A 23,579-nucleotide genomic window follows, 5' to 3' on the forward strand; every position below is an offset into this window, starting at 1 on the left:
TCATTCTCTTCAGATGTGGAAACCCACGTTTCTACAAAATCCTCGTTCAGAGATATGACCCCTCAAAGATCATCCTCATGTTACGTCAATGCACTCGATCGCTTATAAATGTCAAACACACCTCATCCATGGGTCTATGATAATTTAAACACAAGCACCACTAATAGAGTCAGGCCAGAGGTCAGGTTAATAATCAAAAATAATACAGAACTTGAGCAACTTGTAAAATAAACAATTCTGTCTGCCACCAATAACTCGTCCTGGAGAAAGAACATTCAAGAGTAGCTCATGCCCACATGTGTGGTGTTCAATTCCTGTGGTGGAGGAGTCACACGCACACTACCTCACCATCACAGTTTAACACAGTTGTGTCAGTTCACAATCTGCCTGTCACACAAGTGTTCACATATATCAAGCACTGTTATTTGAAGATGGTTCATCTGTTTATGTTGTGCTACATGTGCCATATTGCTGGTAAGTTATATTTCTTTTAAGACATTAAATCTTGCTTTATAGTTTTAATTTTTAAATTAATTGGCTACTTTTTTAATCAGCCAGTGGATTTGCATTCTCTGCTAATCCTAAATAAAAGAAGTTAAATAAAAAGAAGCTTAAAAAGAAGTTAAGCTGTAATAAAATCTATCCTTTTTGCATTTATTTTTCTCTTGTGGAGAAAAGTACTTAATCTGGAAGTGGAACCAGTTTGTTGATTGGTGGTGTTTATTTCTTTATTTTTTCTTTATTTGTATATTGACGTTCTGAATGGCCGGTCAATTAGATGTATTATGTCAAATTGGCAGGTTGTTCAAAAAAAAAAAAAATTCAAACCCTATGGGAAATACACATCTGTGCCTTGTAGTGAAGTTGTCCCTCGTCCACACAACTCTCCTCCTTCCTCTATGGTGAACGTGTGGTGACATCAGGACTGTCACTGTTAGCATTGACCACTACAGACTGATGAACACTTTATTCCTTTCAGAATCGTATTTCTGTCCTGTTTTCCAGCTGTTCCTGCATCAGCAGAGACTGTTTTGTGTTTCTGCATCTGTTCTTTAATTCACATCTAGATTTCAAACTACAGCTAATTTCAGGATTTATATTCCTAAACCTTCATGTTTGTTTATCAGGTGTGTTTGGTGATTCAGTGTCAGTGATGGAGGGAGATTCTGTTACTCTAAACACTGATCTCACTGAAATACCTGAAGACGATGAGATAATGTGGAAATATGGAGCTGAAAAGTCTCTGATTGCTCAAATCAGTAGATCTGCTGGCATCTCCTCCACATATGATGATGTTCCTGATGGGAGATTCAGAGACAGACTGAAGCTGGACGATCAAACTGGATCTCTGACCATCACACACACCACAACTGAACACACTGGAGTTTATACACTAGAGATAAGAGGAGCGAAACGATCATCAAAATCATTCAGTGTTTCTGTCTATGGTGAGGAGAGGTCATTTGTCCTGTCCTTCAAATATTATTATTTAAAAATTTGTATATACTGACATTTTATAATTTGAGATCACAGAAACACTAACTGTGATTACACTAAACACATTGAATGCAAATTAGATTGTTGCTTATATTTATTCATATTTCAGCTCGTCTGCCTGTTCCCGTCATCATCAGTAACTCTTCACACTGTTCTTCATCATCTTCATCATCATGTTCATTGGTGTGTTCATCATCAGTGTTGAGTGTGTGTGATGCGACTCTGTCCTGGTACGCAGGAATGAGTGTATTGTCCAGCATCAGTGTGTGTGATCTCAGCATCAGTCTCTCTCTACCTCTGGAGGTGGAATATCAGGATAAAAACACCTACAGCTGTGTGCTGAACAATCCCATCAGCAACCAGACCACACATCTGGACATCAACACACTCTGCAGCCACACATGTGCAGGTACACCACCACTCATCATATTATCCACATTCATTTACTGAAGTAATCATGTTTATGTTAACGAGACTACTAACATAAGATGACAGATATGATGGATGAGCTTCTGTCATCATCATCATGACATAAACCCTGTATTTTCTTGTTTGGAGCATAAAATAATCTTTGAGATTCAGAAACTGAAGTCAGTTCGTTGAAAATCTCAATTCTGTTTTATCATTGTTTAATTAGTTTCTCCAGAAAGCCACGCCCCCTGTTGTGATTCTGTTGAAGCTGTGCTGCGATTGGTCGTCACTGCGCTGATGGGCGTGGCTTCTGCGGCTGCTGTTGTTCTTCTGGTCAATGACATCAGAGCTGCAAGAGGATGACAAGAGAAAACGGAACACATCATAAATATTTTGGGATATATTTGATTTTTAGTCAGTAAAGATTTAAAAAAAAAAATGTGTGATCTAATTTGTTAGTGATGTGAAACAAAGCTTTACTTACCAATGCTCTCTGAATTTGATCGTGAAGTCAATTTAGGTTCAGTACCTGAATCTGGAGTATTGGGCCATCTGGTGGCCAAAACGATGAATATTCCGTTTTTACATTTCTTTGTTAGTCACATTTTTTTTTTCTCAGTTTGCTTCATATACAGCAACCCCGCAAACACAAATGTAAAAATGTGACACCAACTAATCACTGAATTGACTGAAAACTGAAAACTTACCACCAAACTGCTTAATTACATCTATAAATAATGTACAGATCTAAATTTTAATTGAGAGGATATCAAAATAAAAATAAACTGTTACGTGTATTAATTGTCAGTTGATTAAACGTCTTTCCCTAAATATAAACATAGGCCTATACATTTTTTTACTACACAGTGTAAAGAATATTAAATGTTAAATAATAATTAAATTAATATTAAATCATGGACTTTAACAAGATTAATGTTTACAACTTTTTCTACAATCTTCACATGCTGTATCAAAGTTATTTTACAATCACTTAATGTGTTGATTGACAGAAGAAAACATCCAAAATGCACTTTTAATTGACTCTTTTAGAGCTCTTTATCTATTTGAGTCTGTCGATTTCAATTAATGTATCTTTAAAGGCCGTTTTCTCTAAATAATTTGTTCCTACATTGAGCCAGAAATCTCCTCTTCAGTATCACGTAGCCTACATAGGCCTACACCAAATCACAGTTTTATTCTTCTCTATATTCTGAAGGTTTCAGAGGGGTTTGTTCATAATTTTCCTGATTGTATACAACATTTTCCTAACAAAATGGTAAAAATGCAAATATTTTTGGCTGATGACAGTATTTTCTGATTTGTGGAGCGATCAATAGAGATATCCAAAATCTCTCAGTAAAAAACTTTTTTTTGCAAGGGTCTCGTGTCTTGATACACAAACTGCTGACTTGTCTGCTTGGTAAAAGAATCTGTTAAAATATTGTACATATATATATACATCAGGTTTATAAGATGCAAATAACAATATACTTGTATCAAATATCTGTTCAATAAGCTTATTTAAAATAGTTCAAATATCCTTGCAGTAACTTTCCTCACGCGAATAATGAGAGGACATTTAGATGATACAATTACAAATTAACACCCAGCTAAAAATAAATAAGTGTTACACCGTTAACATTATCTGTTTCAATTGTAAGGTTGATAATACAGTTAAAGACCCAGAACCAGATATGATGAATGAAGACCAGGCATCAAGAGTTCAGTTTTTATTACAATTTTTATAAAAAATATACAGCAGTCAAAAGTCATGATCAAGCTGATTAATATCTTGATAAGAATCACTTACGCTCGTTTCACACATAGTTACGTTTGCAATGCATATGCGTTGAGTGTTGCGGTGTGTATGCGGTACAGCAGCAGCACGCACTTAAGTGCTTTCACATATTTACATTTACATTTATTCATTTAGGCGACGCTTTTATCCAAAGCGACTTACAATTGCTATATATGTCAGAGGTCACACACCTCTGGAGCAACTAGGGGTTAAGTGTCTTACTCAGGGACACACTGGTGCCTCACAGTAGATTCCAACCCGGGTCTCTCACACCAAAGGCATGTGTCTGATCCACTGCGCCATCACGCCATCATCTGCGGCTGTACCACAAACACAACTACTCACTATTTTTATTTTAAATTCAGAAGTTATGCAGCAACCTTTATTAAAATAAAAGTTTCAACATAAAATAAAAATGTCAACATTGCAATTCTCTTTGTACACTTTTACAAACTTGAATGGACGCATGCACGTTTAAACACAATTCAAACAACGTAGGACTATAATTCCATGCATTACTTCTAAATATTAAAGGTGATCTAAGCGATGTCACATGTTTTTTAGGCCCAAACATTTTTTGTCACATACAGCAAACATCTCCTCACTATCCGCTAGCTGCCTGTCCCCTAAAAACACGGTCTATGCAGACAACCCACATTTGGCAACAAAAACAAACTGCGGCAACCCTCCACGAAACATAACAAACTGTTCCAGCCAATCACTGACAAGAAGGCCCTGGGGGTGGGGTTTGAGGGGTCAGTACGCTGATGAGGAGGAGAAGGAGGGAGGGTCTATCTAGCCTCCATTTTGTTTGAAAATACTTTAAACGTCAACAAGAAGTCACGTCACCCGACATCGCTTAGAGAACCTTTAAGATGCTCAAGCAAGTGGTCAAATATTTAACCATGTATTTATATTAAAATCGCAAACATTTTAAATTAAAACTTAAAATTGACAAAAAAAGCTGAATCTCGTGTCTTTTCTTTTGCATTTAAATTTTAAAACAATAATTCTTGCACGTCACAAAGAACTTGTTTTTCCACCTCCACAAATGAGACGAGTGCCGTTCATTATGTCCTTGTTGAGGTTAATTATAGTTTTCCTTCCTTAAAATCTAGGTCTTAAATTAAAATTTGAAAATTAGTATTTAATTAAATGCTTTTACGGTGAGATTACTACATTTTATTGAATTAAATGTGTTTATGGTTAAACTACTACATTTCCAGGTCAATCTGAGTTCATTTTGACCACAAACTGTGCGCTGTCACTTTAATTCAGTGTTTGCAGCACAGGAGAAATAGACTCGGTGCGGAAACAATCTCCACACTGCTGTATACGCACCGAACCTGGCACGGATCGACGGACTGCATCCACGTGCAGTCACTGTGTGGAAGCTCTGTTCTGTTAAAAAAAAATACGCACCGCATATGCACTGCAAACGGAGTATGTGTGAAACGGACGTTAGACATACATACTGAGTAACAGGTGCAAAGTGCATCATCATTAACATGAAGGCTGCTCCACTCATTTCACTATTATTTAATGGGAATAATCTTGTGGAAGCTGTTGCAATCCTCTCATATCACGTGACCTCTATCTCTGTCTGTAAGAAAATCTCTATCTGTAAGAAAACAATGAATTACAGAAGGTTAATGAGATAAAAAAAAACAGCTCCAAAAATCATCACATCTTTCATCAATCAGTGAATTAGATTGTGTTTGAAATGTTTGGTTCTTATTGGAAAGATTTAGTCTGTGCAGGTGAAATCAAACACAGATCTGAATGTGATTGTAATTTCATAGTGACTACAGTAGTTCAGTATCTTACCTCTTTGCTGGCACTTTCTACAGAAGTTTTCTGTTTGTTTTCCTCCTTGCCTCCTTTGAAAAAAAAAAAAAAAATCACACAATGAGACATCAATTTTGCACAATAAAGATGCTGTTTTCCTCTCATTATAGTGTCTGTATAGGTGATGCTTACCCTTTCTAGAGCTCCTGTGACGAAGGTACATCACACCAGCAGCTGAAGCCACACACACCAGCAGAACAGAAACAACTATTCCTGCTACAACACCTGGAGACGGACCTGAACCTGGATGAGCTGGAGACGGACCTGAACCTGGATCAGCTGGAGAAAAAAAGGACATTAGTGTGAGTGAATCTGACAGATTGATCTACAACTAACAAAATGACAGTCTGAGAGAGTCAATCTAAATCTGATTCTGTTTAAAGGTGATCACTTGTTTCATACATTGATGCCAAAATTACGGTTTCATCATTGACAAGTCATCGAGAAACTAAAATAAAGAGATGTAACTATACTTTATTTTCTTTATATCTCAATGTAAGGGTGTTTTCTCTGCCAAATGACTGAAAGATTAAATTACACTCACCAGTGACAGTAATGACGAACCTCTTTACACTGCTGACGCTGCGGCGACGACGACGGCTGATGCTGCTGATCTGTAGATGATAAACTCCAGAGTCTTCAGTTGTGGTGTTTGTGATGGTCAGAGATCCAGTCTGATGATACAGCTTCAGTCTGTCTCTGAATCTCTCTTTACACTGATCATCTGTACAGATCTTACTCTGATCTCCAGTGATTTCAGCGATGAGAGTGTCCTTATAATGCCACTTCATCACATCATTTGGCTTTTTTGTTACAACAGGGTCTAATGTCACAGACTCTCCCTCCTTCACTGACTTTCTCTGAGAAACAACTGAAACAAAAACCAACAGATAATTGAAGCATATTTTTGGGGAAAAGAAACTCCACTACAAGAAAAACTGTGAAAATATTTGTGCATATTATGTTCTTTCTTGAATTTCAGTCTGTAAATCTTTTTTTTCTGAAAAAGTTACTTTATCAATCGTTTGTCCAATTAGGAAAAAATATGCATATGAAACCTGGAACTGTTCTGGGAGAAAAGTTGTGTAAAAAATGACAGACTTCCTCAACACAGATTCCACTCCAAGATAGATGGCTGAACAAGCCAATCATTATCATAAGAGAAGAACAAAGTGAACGGTGTCTGCAACATTTGAGATGATCACATTCTGACCTAATGGTTTTCAATTTTACAATGGGAGGGACCCTGTGAAACATCTCAGACAATGATGTTTCTCAACTTCATTAACGAACAGAACACAGCCGTTCCAACAGGAGCAAAAAGGTGCTTTTAGATGTTCGTGCAGCGGATCATTCTGACTCAGACGAAGCCAAGGTGCTTCTTGTACTTTGTCACTGTATGTTGCAATAAACTTTTTCATCGAGATCTTCAATCTCCTCATGATTTTTTCTTTCAGTTGTTTAAAAGAATTTTAAATCCTTAAATTATTCTGAAGAGTGACAATACCCATATTTACATTCTCACCTTGCCTAATGTGATGTCTACCTCCTTTTTCAGCTCTGATCGCTTGTTTGTTGGAGATAAAGACATTTATCTATGTAAAGATATTTTTTTTTACAAATTAAAATAAAATTGTGTTAAATAGCTCTCCAACTCCTGTTCCTATAGGCTATGTAATAACTTTAAACTCACTGTAGATGATAGCCCAATATCCCCATCTATGCAGGTCTATATTTTAAATGGTGTAAGACTGGAAAACTAGAACTCAGCCTCACCTCTGAAGACAAATGGCATTGCTTGTAAATTAACATTTGACACCCTACCCCCTTTCTCTGAGCTACATCCCTCTCTCCCTCTCTTTCAGTAAATAACACTGAAAACTCACACAAGAAGATATGTTTTTAATGTGAATATGATAATCTTTAAGAAGTGTTTGGAGTCATGTTGATGGTCTCAGGGTGACTGGTAATAATGTCTCATTCCCAAATTCTCATTTTGTCTGAATGCAATTTACAAATGGTCTGCTCCCGAAAAATATGGTTGAGGGGGATTCAGTAAATTTCCATTGAAACCTGGTGATTAACATATCAGGTGAGGTCTGGCTATTTAAGGGGTGCAGCGGGAGAGCTCGGGGCTGCTTTCTGTCTTCAGATCAGCCCATGAGGTTGTCTCTAGGCTCAGCTCATGTAATATGTTGGGTAAAGTTCTTTGTTCTTTAAAACATTTGATGGTTTGCATTGATTATCTTGTGGAATTCTAATGATACATTTACCTGACATAATAAATTGTTATATTTGATTATTCTAACAGACTTTGACTTTATTTTCATTAGAGTTAAAAGGAATAGTCAAACATTAACGTATTAAATGATGCACAGATATCATTGATAAACCTTTTCATTTTATGGAGTCAGATGAAACGAGTTAATACATAAGATTTAAGTGACATAAGTGTTGCATTTAATTAAACATCACTTTGCCATGGGAAAGACGGAACACGCTTGAAACCTTCACCACGAATTGAACCCCGCCATTTGGATCGATTTCGTGGCTGTAAGAAAAATTACGTGGACGTCGAAGATCTCAAAAATGAAGTTTATTTACAGCTTAGCAGTGGCAAGGCACACGAAGCACCTTGGGTTCACCAGCGTCAGAATGAACCCCGAGCTCATCCCAGCGCAAACATTTTATACAGTATTACATCTGTCTTCCCTCTCAGCATGTAAATGAAGCTTTCTCTTAAATGTAAATCAAAACAAACAGATTCGTCTTCTCTATCAGCGTGGAGCTGAAACTCTGTCTTTAAATGTAAATTGAAGAGAACGAGACAAGTGGTGCCTCCGTGTCTATGTCTTTGTTTTTCCAAACTCTGTCTTTAAATGTAAATCGAAGAGAACGATACAAGTGTTAGACTGATACGGTCAAATGTTTAAAGGTGATAATATCTCTCAGAAACTCCCTAATCAAGATGGTTCTTGAATACCCACTGTCTTTCCCACTCTATAGGTGATAACCATGACTCTGTGATTTTGTTTAAGATTGTAAGGAATTGATTCTATGATAAATAAGCTCTTTCAAGTGAAGGAACATTTCAATATAATCTATATTGGAGTGGAAGTTTGATCGGAGCAGACTGTAATTTCTTACATGGCCCTTTTTACAATGGTCGGGTCGGGTCCCAATCTATTACTAGTTTAATTCAGCAAAAACAGGCAAGTCAAACATCTGCAGTGACAAAATGACTTTAACAATTGACGATTGTTTTAATGTGTAATAATTTGATTTTAATTTGACTCGAGTCGAGTTACAAAAAAAAAGCAAAACTGCAACATTGCATTTGTCATCCGTCACCAGTCATCAAGTGGACTGTCGTAGCTGGAATAATATGTGGATTAAGCAAGCTCTTGGCAAGGATGATTGTTCGAATATCACAGTCAGCTAGCCTACAAGGGAGAAGGCATTAGGTAAGACTAAAAGTTTTTTTGTTTGCAGCTTGTTTATTGACTGTGGAATATGTGCTGATCGCGTCTAGACGGGTCCGTGTCTTCCTGGCTGGGTTCAGGTCGAGCTTTCAAATAATAGACGCGTGGCCTACGGGTCACTTCCGGATACTATGTTTAAGGCATTTCTCGGTTGTGCACGGGTCCGGGTCCAGCATTAAAAATAATACAAAGGTCTAGGTCAGTTTCATGTAGCACATTCACACGTCTCTTTGGGTTAAGGTTATATTTTAAGCCCATTAGATCTCTACCCCTGTATCTCTGACTGTGGTAGGAACCAACCAAGAGTGAGGAGTCAGGGTTGTGGAGGGATGCTGTAGAGGGACATAAGTGAGTCGGCTATGTGTAAACGGGCCTCCTCTCATCCTGACTGGGTAGACGTGTTGGTTAGATAGATCATTTGAACGTTTTCCTCACAAACTTTGTTAATAAAACACCATAAAGTAAAAAGCAGTTCTAATTGTAATTGCTTTAAAAAAACAAATGAATGTGAAATGTGAGTAAACACATAAAACCTGCATTTAAACGTTCATTAAATGACACTCACCTTGAACAGTAACAATGAAGATCTTTTCAATGTCGCTGCTTCCGCTGCTGATCAGTAGTTGATATTCTCCAGAGTGTGTGTTTGTGATGTTCATGATGGTCAGAGATCCAGTCTGATGATCCAGCTTCAGTCTGTCTCTGAATCTCTCATTTGCTTCATTACACTGAACATCTGTACAGATCTTACTGAGATCTCCATTGATTTGAGCGATGCGAGTGTCATTAAAATACCAGTTTATTCGGTCTTCTTGGGTTTTTTTAAGATGAGTGTTCAGAGTGACTGGATCTCCCTCCATCACTGACACCGACACATCATCTGTAACTGCACCAAATGAATCTGAAACAACAACAACCAATGTTTTCACAGATCATAAAAATTAAGGATTAAAAATGACACATGCAAAGATACAGCCTAAGTTTTGCACATTAATCCATCAGACAAACATTCAAAACAAATTCAATTAATTCTTGTTTAATGCTCAACCTCTAAATACAGAGAATACTGTCTAAAAAGACGATATAATAGTGAGATAATAATGATAAATTAAACATCATTGGAAGGCTCTAAGGATTTAGTGTCAATCTAGGGCGATGCTCCAGCAAAAGTAATATTGTAATTTGAGTCAGGAGTGCATATGACAACATGGATAAATGGGACATCAGACCCTTGTTCCTAAAAAGCGAACACGAGATGAAACCAATCTGTCGCAAAATGTCCATGACAAGCACCCAATGAAAAACATCCAACAGCACTTCATTATTTTTCTAATATTTCAAAGACCCAACATCAATAATTCCTCCTTGGTCATCTCACCTCAATACATTGTTCAGGTGCTTTATTTTAAGTGCATTTGTCAGGTTTTATCATTGAAACACTCTTGTGTGTAATAGTTTCTTAAAGTGTCTCAACCCAAGTCTCTGATTATATTATAATAAATAATTTTACAGTTACTGATTTGCGGACTGATGCAGTTATTAAGTGATTAAATGATAGATTTATTAAGCGTATGCGAATTGTGATGTGGTAAAGACGCAGGGCAGCACTCACTAGAAGTTGTTGTGTGCATGAATGTTGTGTGTCTGTACTGTATGTGTGTGCATTTCATGAGAGGGAGAAGGAAAGTGTCATTTCCATATATAGTGAAACATCATCCGGATGAAATTTACAGGTTATTAACCGTTTTCTAAATTATTATCAGATTTGATGAAATGCACCTATTTTGTGATAGGTTGTTATTTGTCCAGCCGTACAGGGCATGACTCCAGATTGAGTGGGTTAAAAGGTGCATTTCATTTTATTCTTGAAGCAGTGCATGCCAGTTAGAACTTTTGTCCGACTTGAGACAGAGTCGACATCGCGTCACAGTGACGCGTGGCATTAACTACACCGATAGCGATTTGAGAGCAGTCGTATCCCAGCTTCTGAATTCCTGACAGCCTCTTTGATGATTTAGGAACTTTGACACTCCCAGCATCACTGAGCCCAGTTCTGTTTTGCTGTCAGTATTGTGACTTGTCAAATCACCTTTATTTATATAGCAATTTATACAATACAGTTTGTAATCTTCACAGCTTCACAGTAATAACAGGAAATTAATGCAATAAAGATTATTTTGGCTGTACAGCATCTCTAGAAGAAAGTCACTGCCCATTTTAAGTAAGATCAGCATTGATTCATTTAGACTGTAAGAATCATAAGTTATTAATTTAGGGGCCGTTAACATGTGGGCTGTTTAGGAGCCGTTTACATGTATTTAACCCCACTAAATAGAGGGGGAAGTCCACATATCAGCTGCGAGGAAGACAGATTGGAGGTTCTCTAGATGTGCCTTTTGCTTCTCTTCTTGGTATTTCAACAGTTTTGTGACTTGGCAGAACAGGTGGGGTCCAACTTCTTCACAAATGCTCCAAATACCTCGTCTTCCACCAGAGAAGAATGGCTGCAATCATGTTGACAAGGGCCTCATCAAGCTCCTCTTTCCCTAAAACAAAGTACAATTACTATTCATATTGGCAGAGTAATTCAAAGTAACAAATTCATTTAAAGTAACCAGTAAAAAGTAACAAAATGTTATATTTTAACATATGTAGATTGTTAATACAAAGTCTGTACACCAATTGGAGTTCAGATGGTTACAATATAGTGCAGATGTAGGAACAATTCAAGTGTTTGTTTGGAATTGACCTTTAATCTACATTTAGCCTTTATTTATACCATACATTTAATATAACAACCCACTCAAATACTGGGTATGTTTTTTACCCAAATACAGAGGTGGGCAAAGGACACAAATTTCATGAACACAGGCTATTTGAAACAAACAGTGTGATTTAAAAAGTAACACTTATATGTATAAAGGTCAGTGTAAAATATGCTAAACTAAGGTTGTTCTAGCAAATGGCTTTGAAAATTTGGCTATGTGATTTGTTTATACATTTGCATTAATCTGTGTTCTTAATTACCACCAAATGAAAAAAATAGAATACAATATGAAAAATGTAAACTACACGTTTCTTGCATTTTAATTACTTTATCACTTAATTCATCACTAACTTCATCATGTGGGGAGGGTCTAAAAGAAAATGTCTTTCATTGTTAGTATATTTTACCTTTTCCAGTTGGTGCAGACTGGTGCTCTGTTGTAGGAGTCTCATTGGCCAGAGCATGAGGATGTTTGGAGCGTAGAATCCAAAGCATCGGGAATGTGTTCGAGTAAAACAAGCTTGTGGATGAGGAAGGACTTGGAAAAAGCAGTTGAGCCTGCAAAGTTTTTTAGTTTACATTCAGACAAAAGACATTAACACACAATTGTTTTTAATAGTAGTACTTTAATTTACAGCAATACACCACATTAGAAATAAGCTACATACTGAACAAATAGGCATGGCCGATATAATTATAATATTACACTAAATGGATAGCAATGTTCTGGAAAACTGTTTCAAGGCGCTCGGATCTCCCATCCCTCGATAATAGTCTCTTATTCTCAAGAGTGATAGTTTTTCCCATCACTACGTCTGCGTCCGACTCAGGAACCATAATAGGAGATAAAAGGTAAGTGCAACAGAAATCGTTCACTGGAATTCGCTGGAGAAAATCTGTGTCCAAATTGAGGTCAGACACCGACTAAGCTGAGGTGTGTGTGCTTAAATGCTGGAGCTGATGAGGGTGTGTGCTGATGTTCAGAATTCAGATGACTGGGATCGTTGCATGGTGGTGAGAGAGTCTGGTGACTCAGTAACACTAGCCGCAGGTAAAACTCAATGCAGCACTTCTCAGTGACACAGGTGTGACTGGACTTAAGCAATTGGACAGAAAGGTAGAGCTCCAGTGTGTGATTTGTTTCTCCTGCCATGAAATCTGAGGATTGTGTTTGTGTAGCCTGGGTAGGCCGAGGACAACTGGATTGTGAGGAGAATGAATTATAAAGAGGCGTGCAGTTTCAATATGAAGGATTCCCACATGCAGGAAAATGTCAGTGGTGTTCAGTTCATCTAACGCTGCCACTGCCAAGAGGGATTTGTGGTACCTGTCGGGCTAGGCCTTCATCAATAAAACTGCCCGCTGCCCCGGAGTTAAGTAGTGCTTTGATAAAGGTTATCTTTTCTGGTACTTCGGTACATGAGGTAGAATAACAGGGAAGAACGAATGCACTCACCCTGGGAGTATCCTGCTGTGGCGGTCGAGTCGGGCATAGATGTTCTCTTGTGCGGTGTTCTCGTTCTTCAGTTGATAGGTGCGTATGTCCAACGTGCATCAGTTCAGTTGCTTGATTGAATGGATGAAAGAGTCGGTTTAGCCTTATAGAGCAGGTCATATTGAGTGAGTTATGAGTTAGCACGTTCTTTCCTACTCACGACAGGTTCATTCTTATTATTCAAACCTTTCCAAAAAAGGAGCTGTTATGTGTCATCCTCCCACAACATCTGAGCAGAAAGAGTACAAAATGTTTGTTTTTTTCCCTATCTGAGAGTGAGTATCCGATTCTTTCTTCCCTCTGGGTTTTCAAAAGCTTCTTGTAACTGCTGAATTAATTCATTAAAGGAGCTGAGATGTGGGCCCTGATTAGACCAGTCTGCAGTGGCCCAATCCAAAGCTTTTCCACTTGTGCACCAAGGGAACATCTTACTGTCATCCGTGCGGTATTATAGGGGTTGTTGTGCCATAAACATGGAACACTGCATTAGAAATCCTTTCCATCTAATTGGTGTGCCATTTTTTCAGGAAAGCTAGCTGTGGATTAGCAGTGATATTACTATGAGAAGTTATATTGGGTACCTGGCTCGGTTGAGCTGCTGGCGGAGCAGGGCTTGATGCAAACTGACGAAGATCCTGTTAAGTCTTCAACAGCTCCTCACTTAAGGCCAATTTATACTTCTGCGTCGAGGGTACGCCGTAGTATACGGCGTTGGCTTCGCACGTAGGCGACGCCGTTGTGAGCATTTATACTTCTGCGTTCAGGTATTGGTTGCTCTGCAGTACTGCTCCGAAACGCTAGGAGGCGGCGGAGGGTTTTAATGTTCCACTGTGTTTAGATTCCTCGCGGCTAGGTTACTACTAGTCTCGCGTAGCCAGACCTTCAGACTGACGGCTGAAGGTCTGGAATTCATAGCAGCTTTCTTTGGCCAAGGCCCGCCCATAAGGCCGTTTGACCGACATGTCAAACAACCAATTACAGTTCGTTTCATTCAGCGTCACGTTTCGGGGCGTCGAAATGTCCCCACAACATCAGACCGGCGTGCAACAAGTCAGTCAGACTCAGCAGCAGTCACCGGAGGCGCTCGTTAACAACGGTCCGCGTTATTAAATTCACCCACGAACTCGCGCTCATGTCCATCTTATGCCCGCTTTGTCACACGGCCAGTTCAACCTCGTATAAATCAGGTTATGTGTGTAAATCACGTGCTCACGAGCGCTCACTCAGACACACTGTCCCCTGCGCTGCTCATTTGCTCACAGTTATGTTCATAAAGCGCTCCCCGTTCACAGTAACCGGCTCGTCTCATTCAAAACAGCCAGCTGTAACGTTAGCTGTCAGCGAGCCGCCGCACATTGAATACTCGCAGTCAAACGTTTGACTCTGCAGTATCTTATGCACCTTATAATCCAGTGTGCGCCCGAATACTGAATCTCGGCCAGCTGCGATGTCAGCGTCTGTTGTTTCATGTTTGCCCACAAACGCGGCTGATATCCCCTTCGCAATTAAGTACTTCACTTGATCTTCCATAATTGATAGGAGGGGACATACAACTACGTTTAGCTGATCTTGATTAATGCTCATTGTCACTCATAAACACAAGTTTTTCTTCCGCAATCACACTTCTGCGCTTTGTTTCCCGGCGGACCGAAAATAAACGCGACACTGACGCCCCCCGGAAATCCGATAAAATTCAACCAATCAGATGACGACTTCGACATTCCTGAAGTGTTTCCAGTTAAGTGTACCATATGCATCAGACGTTTAGCCAACGTTCCGTGGGCGTGACGTCTGAGGCTGAGACTAGGTTACTACAAGCAATAGCGACTGAAAGAGAGTGGATCATGTTGGAGTTGGAGCTTATTGGGGTGGAAAAACAGTTCATTTTAGTGAAATTACTAAAACTGAAAGGCAGAAATGAGAGAAGACGTTGGAGAAGATGGTACGTGTGTAAATGCGTGAGAAGGTACGTGCGAAAATGCGTAGGAGGAAATACGATGCTACCAAGACGACCAATCACCGATCTTGCGGTCCGCGTCGTCGCGACGTGTAGTTACATTTTTGAAGAGGTGCGCGTCAGGCAACGCGGAAGGGTACGCGGTATGGGAAGCGTCTGTGCGTATGGTACGCCGTACCTACTGCGCGCACCCTACGCAGAAGTATAAATTGGCCTTTAGTGTGGTTGGCTACGTAAGCTGCTGTTGATGCACGATTAATAAGTTTGTCTGAGCTGACACCTCAGAAGACAACTGCATAATCCATAGCTGGCAAAGTCCTCAGTAAGGATGAGCCTGAGGGTCAAGGATTAGGATCCATGTGCAGTTTATTCGGCAGTGGTGGGATCAGAATACAAATGATTCGTGGTAAATATATATAACATTACACAGACAGACAGTCAGCAAACATACAATAACCCAGAAAACAAGGCAATGGTCAAAAGTCAGGCAGCAAAGGGTCAAGAGAACGTAATACAAGTACAAAGTAGAAAAAAATAAAATAAATAAATAAATAAAAAAGAACATTCTGATATGTAGGGCTTGGCAAAACAAGACTTTGCACTGAACCTAGCGTGCTCATGTCTAAAGTTCCTTGAAAAAAAAAATCTTCTCCATTCCTTAAAATAGCTTGAATGTTACTGTACACACTTGACCCATTTAGAACACACCGCGGTTCTATGAATATGCACATTAGCCCTACACATTAAAGCGAATTCAGCGAAAAACTCAAATATCTCTGTGATTTAAACTAGTTTAAAGCCAGATTAAAAGATTAAGAAACTGGCTTTAAAGTTAACAAAAATTGTATTTTATTACCAACATATTTTAGTTTGTCTTGCATCTTTTTTTTCTTTATTAGTTCAGATAACATTTTAAGCTGGCATGTTCCAACTTGCTGCTCACAGTTCACCATGAGGCATGCTGTCACATTTCACTTTCATACTTTCGAGTAGGGTATATCAAGAAAAAAGCATTGCATTAATCAAATACCATATAATTGTACTTGACATGTGGGGAAAATAAATACTTTGAACCCCAAATGAATTAACACAAACTGAGAAAGTCAAAAAGTGTTCGGTTGTGCCCCACTCTCCTTCAGGCCTGTGTTTTGTCCTTCACAAGGCACACCCTGACACTGCTCTTGTTTGTGTCTGCGCTCCCTCAGAAACGGGCTACAAACCACAACTATACGTGTTCACTTCATAGAATCACACACACATTTCACTTCAATTCATTTTCGAGTTAAAATAGACAATTTTAGAAATAATTTTCGAGTGAAGATTAGACATAGCACAAAATGAAACTGCGTCACGAGTGTCGTTAGTTTTTAAGTCGTCCTAAAGATAGATTGTACACACACGAGCACAACATGCCAGCGAAATCAATGTAATAGAATTAATTTCAGTCGAGTGTAAAGCTCTGAGAGCTGGCATGAAATGTAACTGCGTCACGGTCTTTGTTCGTCTTTATCGACCGGAAGAGACTCTAACAAATAGGCTAACGTTACATTGAAGAGTAAAATATTAAAGTCTTACCTGGGTAGAATGAAAATGAACCAACTGAGAGGAAAATAAAGAGAACCTGCATTTTCCCAGCTTTCAATCAGGAAATTGACTGAATATTCCGTGAAATAAAAGCGTCTCTCTCTTCCGCATTAATGGCTTCAGTTAAAAGTGAAACTGTCCTTCTCATAGCCTATAGCGCGATTAAGATTCGTAACGCCTTTTTTCAAACAAAAACAACAGGACTACAAAAAAAAAAAACGCTGTTATAGGCCTACATACGTTATGAAACGGTGTTACTCTGTAAAACATAAGTGTTTTAAATATTAAATTTTAAATATTATTAACGTTAAATATTATTATAACATTCGTTTATTTTATGTCTTAACTTATTCAACTAAAAAGGCGTTTGTTTGTTTGTTTGTTTGGTTTATCCAAGAAAAAAAATCTTAGCTTGAACTAGTAATTATAGCATAGTAAAACACAAGCTGGATCCAATGATCTTCCTTATTCATTGATATCCATTTATAAATATTTGTGTCTGGTGAAATATCAATAAATAAATAGCCTACATTCATTTACCAGTGATTGATTCTTGTTTGAGACTCTTATAACCATAAAAGCAATGATCTGCTGCCACTGATCACAGCTCAGTTTTAAACTGTCTAGTTCTCAAATGCCATCAGCCAATCAGATTTGTCATAATGTTATTCACCAGGCTCTAGAGATTAGCCCAGTCCTTTTCAGCAATGCATAGTGTTCACACACTGCCAGACAAATGAGCAAGAACCGCTATATAAATAAATGTGACTTGACTTGTAAAAAAATATTGTTGGTTTAACTTTAAAAAAAAAAATAACCTGGTTGCCTTAAAATTTTAAGTTCATTGAACTGGAAAAAGTGAGTTAATACAATGAAGAGAATGATTTAATCATCAGAAACTCAAAATTATATGTTATCTGAGCTAAATAAATTATTTAAGTTGATTTGACAAAAGAAAAAAATTTGTGATTACTACACTGTAAAAAATATTGTTGGTTTAACTTAAGTAGCCTAACCTGGGTAGCCTTAAAATTTTAAGTTGATTGAACTGGAAAAAGTGAGTTAATAAATGAAGGAGATTAATTTAATCACCAGAAACTCAAAATAATAAGTTATCTCAACTAAATAAATTATTATAAAGTTGATTTGACAAAAGAAAATGTTGTGATAACAAATCTTGAAAATATTTTTTACAGTCTGGGAATTAACAAGCACTGCAGTTTCAGGGTTATGCAACAAATCATTCATGTAATCCAACACAAACTGATTAAGTAAACTTATATTGTACATACATTTAAGCAGATTGAATACAATCAAATTAAGTTAAGTCTCGACAAAATGTGGGCCTATAGCAATTGTGTTGCTTTAAGCTAATTTTACTAAAGCAATTTGATCAAGCAACCAAAATAAAAATGTTTCAGTGCAACATCTTAAAAGCATCCCAAAACAGACTTTACGGAATAGTAACAGAAATTAAAGACTTTGCCTTTAGATTAACTTTATATTTTCTTACCTGGCAGATACTTCCAGCTCTATCACCACTGCACTGTCTTCTCACTTCCGTTTTTTTTTAATCGTGAAACTAAACCCTTTACTTTATTTTAACAAATGATAATTAAGTATAGTGGAAAATTATACAGGTTAACCCTCCTGTTACCCTCAAATCTGATAACACTTTTTACCCTCTGGGGTCAATTTAAACCTCCACAATATGTTTTTTTTTTTACAAAGGTTTGTCTCAGTTAATTTATATCTTTGTTGACTACTTAAGTAACGTTTTAAGTTGACATCCACCCACCACCCCCCTCCCCACCCCACCTAACCCCACCTAACTCCTTACACATCCAGAATACCCATTGCACGACTATGGCCAAATTTACAAATCAACATAAAATCAAAATCTTACTGATTTGACCTAAAATTGGAAAAGTATAAATACATCTGGTGTTTTATATGTTTTATAATATTTCTAAGTATAGATTTTTGTAATCTATAATATTTGGAAAGAAAAACTATTTATTTTATCAAGGATAGTAACACGAGTTATGTTTGGGGTCAATCTCACAAAAATTATGTTTTCTCCTCCCCCATAGCACGGGAAACATCAAATTTCTCACAAAAATGATGTTTTCCCCTCCCCAATGCACAGGAAAGAATTATTAGTTATCTTGAGAATTATGTCACATGTCATGTGAACTACTAGTAGTTCTCGCAATACTACAGATATGGTTATGTTTGGTTAGAGCCCTAAAACAGAGGGACGTTTTTTGAAAATGATATTGAATATGTAAAATTACAATGAACATTATAAATTCAAATTATAATATGTTATAATGACCTCAATATAATAACCAAAACAAATGTGTGTGAAATTTTAATATTTCTTCTGTTTTATTATACATCTAAAAGAGCCTGGGGTCAAATTGACCCCAAGGAACACCGATGTTACAAAATGTGTACAGGACTTTGAAAAAATATTAGCAGGTTAATTTTATGTTTACAGAGTTGTCCTCATTAAATTAGGAAAAGTCATTAAATTTGAAGCAAAAAAAAAATAAAAAAATTATGTTTTTACAGACGTTAAACATTGAATGGGGTCAAATTGACCCCAAGGATAGGAGGGTTAATTTAATGACGCAATACAATAGTGCTTTGGTGGTAAAATAAATATGTGTTATTTTAACAAATAAATATTTGTGTAAAAAGAACAGTGCCACAAAACCATTTGTTTTGAGTGTGATGTGATGACACTTCTTGGACATATAAGCAGTTACCTCAATATTTTCTTTTTAAGTGGGATGATAGGTAGCCTAATATATTTTTAAAGGAAATAATAGGGCTATAATCACTAATTTATCTTTTTTGCTTTTGTGATGTTTCCAAATAACATTCATTATCATGCAAATTCACTGTCTATTTCGAGGTCGATTTATCACATCATACAAACGGTTTTTAACAATTTACACTTTAATAAAAAAATCAATGAAGTAAGTTGCAATTTGTGGAGTGAACTAATATTTTCAGTTTGTTTGCGTGTTTCAAGGACACGATGTTAACACGATGGGGGGGGGGGGGGTTGTTATAACAAGTAATTTTACCCAAACATTTTAAGGAAACCTTTTTTATGTTTGCCATACTCTAAAAAACGTTGGGTTGTTTTGTGTACCCAATAGCTGGGTAAAAAATATTGGGTCGTTCTGTTGGGTTATTCAGAACATTTATTTGGTTGTTTCTATAATAACGCAGCACGTTGGGTTAAAGTTCAAATTTCAACGGTTGCACCGCAGCTGACAGAAGATACATGGGTGAGTTATTACACACTATAGCCATACTGTAAACATTTTTTTTTTTCGTTGTACGTCTTGCAAAGTATTATTTGCGCTTTTTCCTAAATCTTCAGCCAATTATTTCCATGTGTATATCTCCTGTTGACTGTTTTTTGTCCGCTATAAAGCAGCCAGCCAATTTCTTAATACTCGGTTGTGCTTCCTAACTTTCTATGTTCTCTCCAATACTTTTTGGTAAAGTTATATTTTCAGATATTAACCGACGCGTTCGGCTTTAAGACCCAGTTGAAGCCCGGTCCATCCATCCAATTTCCAAATATTAACCGACGCGCTCGGCTTCAAGACCCAGCTGTTCATCCATCCAGTGTCGCAGTCACTGACATGGAATAAGGTAAGTTAACGTAATGCTGTGTCATAAGTGCCTACATTATAGCGCAAATGTTTACTTGGGCTATCCAGCTACAGTGTGAATTTAAAATACTATAAAGTGTTAAACTAGGGTAACCATACGTCCTCTTTTTCCCGGACATGTCATCTTTTTGGACCTAAAATAAACGAGTCTGGCCGCGACGCCATTCATTGTGTGTGTGTGTGTGTGTGTTTTTTTTTTTTTGTAGTTATTATTTTAAATGGCACCATTTAATTGGTCGGTCGGTCATGTAGGCCTGCGTAACGCAAAATATTGGTCGAGCTGCGGCACGTCTTGTCAACAGTGGTAACAAACATGGCTCCTGAACTGCGTTAAAAAAAGAGTCCAAATGTAAATCTAAATTCATGAACGTATTTGTGATGTTCGGCAGCTGTAGTGCCCTCGTGAGCCTCTGGAGGGCACTCTCTTCCCGTGCTATGTTTCCCCATGGACTCTTTATGTTTTATTATGTTCAGCTGTTTGTCATTACCTGTGATTGAGTTCCTTATTTAAGCCTGAGTTTTGCCTGTGTCCTCTGCGAAGTTTTGTTACACTGCAAGTGTACATCTCTGAGCATTTTTTCTCCGTTTGAGTATTCAGTGTTTCCCTGGACGTTTGCCTGCCTTCTGGACTGTTTCTGAACCTGTGCTGCGTGCCTCGACCATAGCCTGTTTTTCACCACGATTTACTGTATTGCCCCTTGTTTAACTGCTTGCCTGGGTTTATGTCTGCTTGTGTTTTAAGTTATAATAAAGTTCTGCTTATGGATCCGACCGTCTCTGTCCGAATGTACAGATTTACAGAGAAAATTCCTGTGTTGCCTTTCAAAAGCTAAACTATTGTTTTATTTGGTTATTGTTCTATTGTTGTGGCCCAAAAGTTGAATGAATATTAAAGTTCAATAATATAGTTGCATGATTACAAATACATTTATTAAAATTGTGTTTTAATGCAAGGTCATTTACCACAAAACATGGCCATTGCAGGAGCTTCTATTGTAAAATTACAGCTCCTGTGATTTTACAGTGAATATATAGTAAATTAGTGACAGGCTTTATTTTTGTTAATTCACTTTATATTAACTAATTCATTTTTTTTTTACACAGGATGCTATGGATTCATATGTAAGGGAAACACTTCAGAAGTGGAACATTGAAACATTAATCGACAGATTTGCAGGTGAGATAATATAGCAAGTTTGAAAAAGGAAACCCAGTCTCAGTTGCTTACTCTCTTCACAATTAAAGAATGGCATCACTAATATAGTGAAACCTTTTTAATTTGACTTCATGAAAAGTAGAACTTAGGCCTATTCTAATCTATTGTTCTTTCTGTTTTATGTAAAGACACTCTTGGATCCTGCAAGCTATCCTTCCTCCATTGCCATTCAAAAAGGGCTACAAGATGGTTCGGCCCTCTTACCAGGAGGCAAAACAACCATTTGTTGATTTACAGCTTGTAGGTACATCATTTATGGGTTATGTTGGGTAAAACATTTTTCGATAAAATTGAATCCATGTGTGCATATTTACCATTTAAAAATTATATTTAAAGGTTGGAACAAACAATATTTGGAGGAGGTGGAGCAATGGAGGCAATTCCCTCATGTCCTGCAGCTTGGAGATAAATTCAACTGCTCACAAGCCTTCGTCATTGTGGGAGGAGCGGCACGAGAGCAAGACAGCCTTTTACAAGCTGTGGATACATGCTTTAAAATATTTTATGCTTTAGACATAGACTATCCAAAGCCTCTGTTTGGCAGTTTCTACAACACACAATAAATTCTGTGCCATTCTGTCCATCAACTTACTGTCGCTTACTCAGGCAGTTTATAATTGGATAAGCTGGACAAGCTTTGGTTTGTTTTGTGTATTTGTTTTCCATGTTTCTTAGAACTTAAAACATATATGTAAATAAATTCATTTAGCATTAATACTCTGTGCCTGAGGTGTTCCCTCAACACTGTCGCCTTATGAGGCAGTTTATAATTGCATTACTATTATGTATTTATTTGTTTATTTATTGAAATAATTTCTTAAGGAAGTAAATTAAAGCAATTGCAAACAATAACTCAAGCAATAACTGAATAAAAATGTTACAATAAAAAAAAACAATAAATGAAAATGTTTACAATTTGTGAATGCAATGTCTAATTGAATGTAAATAAAGCATTGTTAATATACTTAAGTTGTGAGTTATTTATTTATATGTCAATAATAGTACCGGTAATTATAATAATATAGGTTGATTAAATCATTTTTGCCAAATAACCCAACAGATTTATTATTTGTAACCCAATTTATTGGGTGAAACTAGTTACCTAATTTATTGGGTTAAAATAACCCAACAATAGGTCGGTGCTATATCAACCCACCATTGGGTTATCTGTTGGGTCGTTTTTAACCCAACTTTTTTAAGTGAGTAAGTAGGCCTGCCTACTGTAGGCCTGTTTTGTCCTTCACGAGGCACACCCTGACACTGATCTTGTTTGTGTCTCCGTTCCCTCAGAAACGGGTCATAAACCACAACTATACGTGTTCACTTCATAGTCACACACATTTCATTTTTGAGTTAAAACAGCGATAGACAATTGAATTTTACAAATAGGCTAATTTATTTCGAGTGTAAAGTGATTAGACCTGGTACAAAATGAAACTGTTCCAGGTCTAATCAGCTTAATAGCTTTACACTCGACCAAAATAGCTAAAGTATATTACATTTATTTCGCTGGCAAGCTATTAGAGCTGGCATGAAATGTAACTGCGTCACGGTCTTTGTTCGTCTTTATCGACCGGAAGAGACTCTAACAAATAGGCTAACGTTACATTGAAGAGTAAAATATTAAAGTCTTACCTTGGTACAGTGAAAATGAACCAACTGAGAGGAAAATAAAGAGAACCTGCATTTTCCCAGCTTTCAATCAGGAAATTGACTGAATATTCCGTGAAATAAAAGCGTCTCTCTCTTCCGCATTAATGGCTTCAGTTAAAAGTGAAACTGTCCTTCCCATAGCCTATAGCGCGATTAAGATTCGTAACGCCCTT

The 23,579-nt window shown here is 37.4% G+C and overlaps 2 protein-coding genes and 1 long non-coding RNA gene across 7 annotated transcripts; 2 read left to right on the top strand and 1 right to left on the bottom strand.

The window, feature by feature from the left end:
- The first annotated feature begins 389 nt into the window (after positions 1-389).
- LOC148995719 (uncharacterized) lies at positions 390-2,504 on the top strand. Its single transcript, XM_089118795.1, has 4 exons — positions 390-474; positions 1,128-1,448; positions 1,607-1,927; positions 2,135-2,504. The coding sequence occupies exons 1-4, from the start codon at positions 432-434 to the stop codon at positions 2,269-2,271; spliced, it is 822 nt and encodes a 273-aa protein (XP_088974921.1). The 5' UTR covers positions 390-431; the 3' UTR covers positions 2,272-2,504.
- A 1,121-nt stretch (positions 2,505-3,625) lies between these two features.
- On the bottom strand, positions 3,626-23,561 carry LOC120486590 (uncharacterized). Of its 5 annotated transcripts, XM_089121284.1 has the most exons (7): positions 13,880-16,824; positions 13,260-13,369; positions 9,602-9,937; positions 6,099-6,425; positions 5,687-5,833; positions 5,534-5,586; positions 3,626-5,327 (listed from the first exon to the last, which is right to left on the bottom strand). In XM_089121284.1, the coding sequence occupies exons 2-7, from the start codon at positions 13,294-13,296 to the stop codon at positions 5,289-5,291; spliced, it is 939 nt and encodes a 312-aa protein (XP_088977410.1). In that variant the 5' UTR covers positions 13,297-13,369; positions 13,880-16,824; the 3' UTR covers positions 3,626-5,288. The 5 variants fall into 5 exon arrangements, with proteins under 5 accessions (XP_088977410.1, XP_088977402.1, XP_088977406.1 ...); XM_089121276.1 differs by lacking the exons at positions 13,260-13,369; positions 13,880-16,824 and adding an exon at positions 23,389-23,561; XM_089121280.1 differs by lacking the exons at positions 13,260-13,369; positions 13,880-16,824 and adding an exon at positions 16,831-16,996 and having other exon boundaries at positions 5,534-5,583.
- Positions 21,640-21,915, top strand: LOC120473552 (uncharacterized). The gene is made up of 2 exons (XR_016147005.1): positions 21,640-21,714; positions 21,882-21,915. It is a non-coding gene; the product is annotated as an uncharacterized LOC120473552 (long non-coding RNA).
- Positions 23,562-23,579: the final 18 nt, after the last annotated feature.

The sequence above is a fragment of the Pimephales promelas genome, chromosome 2 (genome assembly GCF_988280905.1).
Source record: "Pimephales promelas chromosome 2, fPimPro1.hap1.1, whole genome shotgun sequence".
NCBI lineage: Eukaryota > Metazoa > Chordata > Actinopteri > Cypriniformes > Leuciscidae > Pimephales > Pimephales promelas.

Excerpts from the sequence above, each read along its gene's own strand:
- LOC148995719 (XM_089118795.1), top strand. The coding sequence starts at position 432 with ATGGTTCATCTGTTTATGTTGTGCTACATGTGCCATATTGCTG. Across the intron at positions 475-1,127 it reads CTACATGTGCCATATTGCTG|GTGTGTTTGGTGATTCAGTG; the intron begins GTAAGTTATATT and ends TTTGTTTATCAG. Across the intron at positions 1,449-1,606 it reads ATTCAGTGTTTCTGTCTATG|CTCGTCTGCCTGTTCCCGTC; the intron begins GTGAGGAGAGGT and ends TTCATATTTCAG.
- LOC120486590 (XM_089121276.1), bottom strand. The coding sequence starts at position 23,440 with ATGCAGGTTCTCTTTATTTTCCTCTCAGTTGGTTCATTTTCACTGTAC. Across the intron at positions 6,426-9,601 it reads CTTCATTGTTACTGTTCAAG|TTGTTTCTCAGAGAAAGTCA; the intron begins GTGAGTGTCATT and ends TTTTTGTTTCAG. Across the intron at positions 5,587-5,686 it reads TCACAGGAGCTCTAGAAAGG|GAGGCAAGGAGGAAAACAAA; the intron begins GTAAGCATCACC and ends TTTTTTTCAAAG.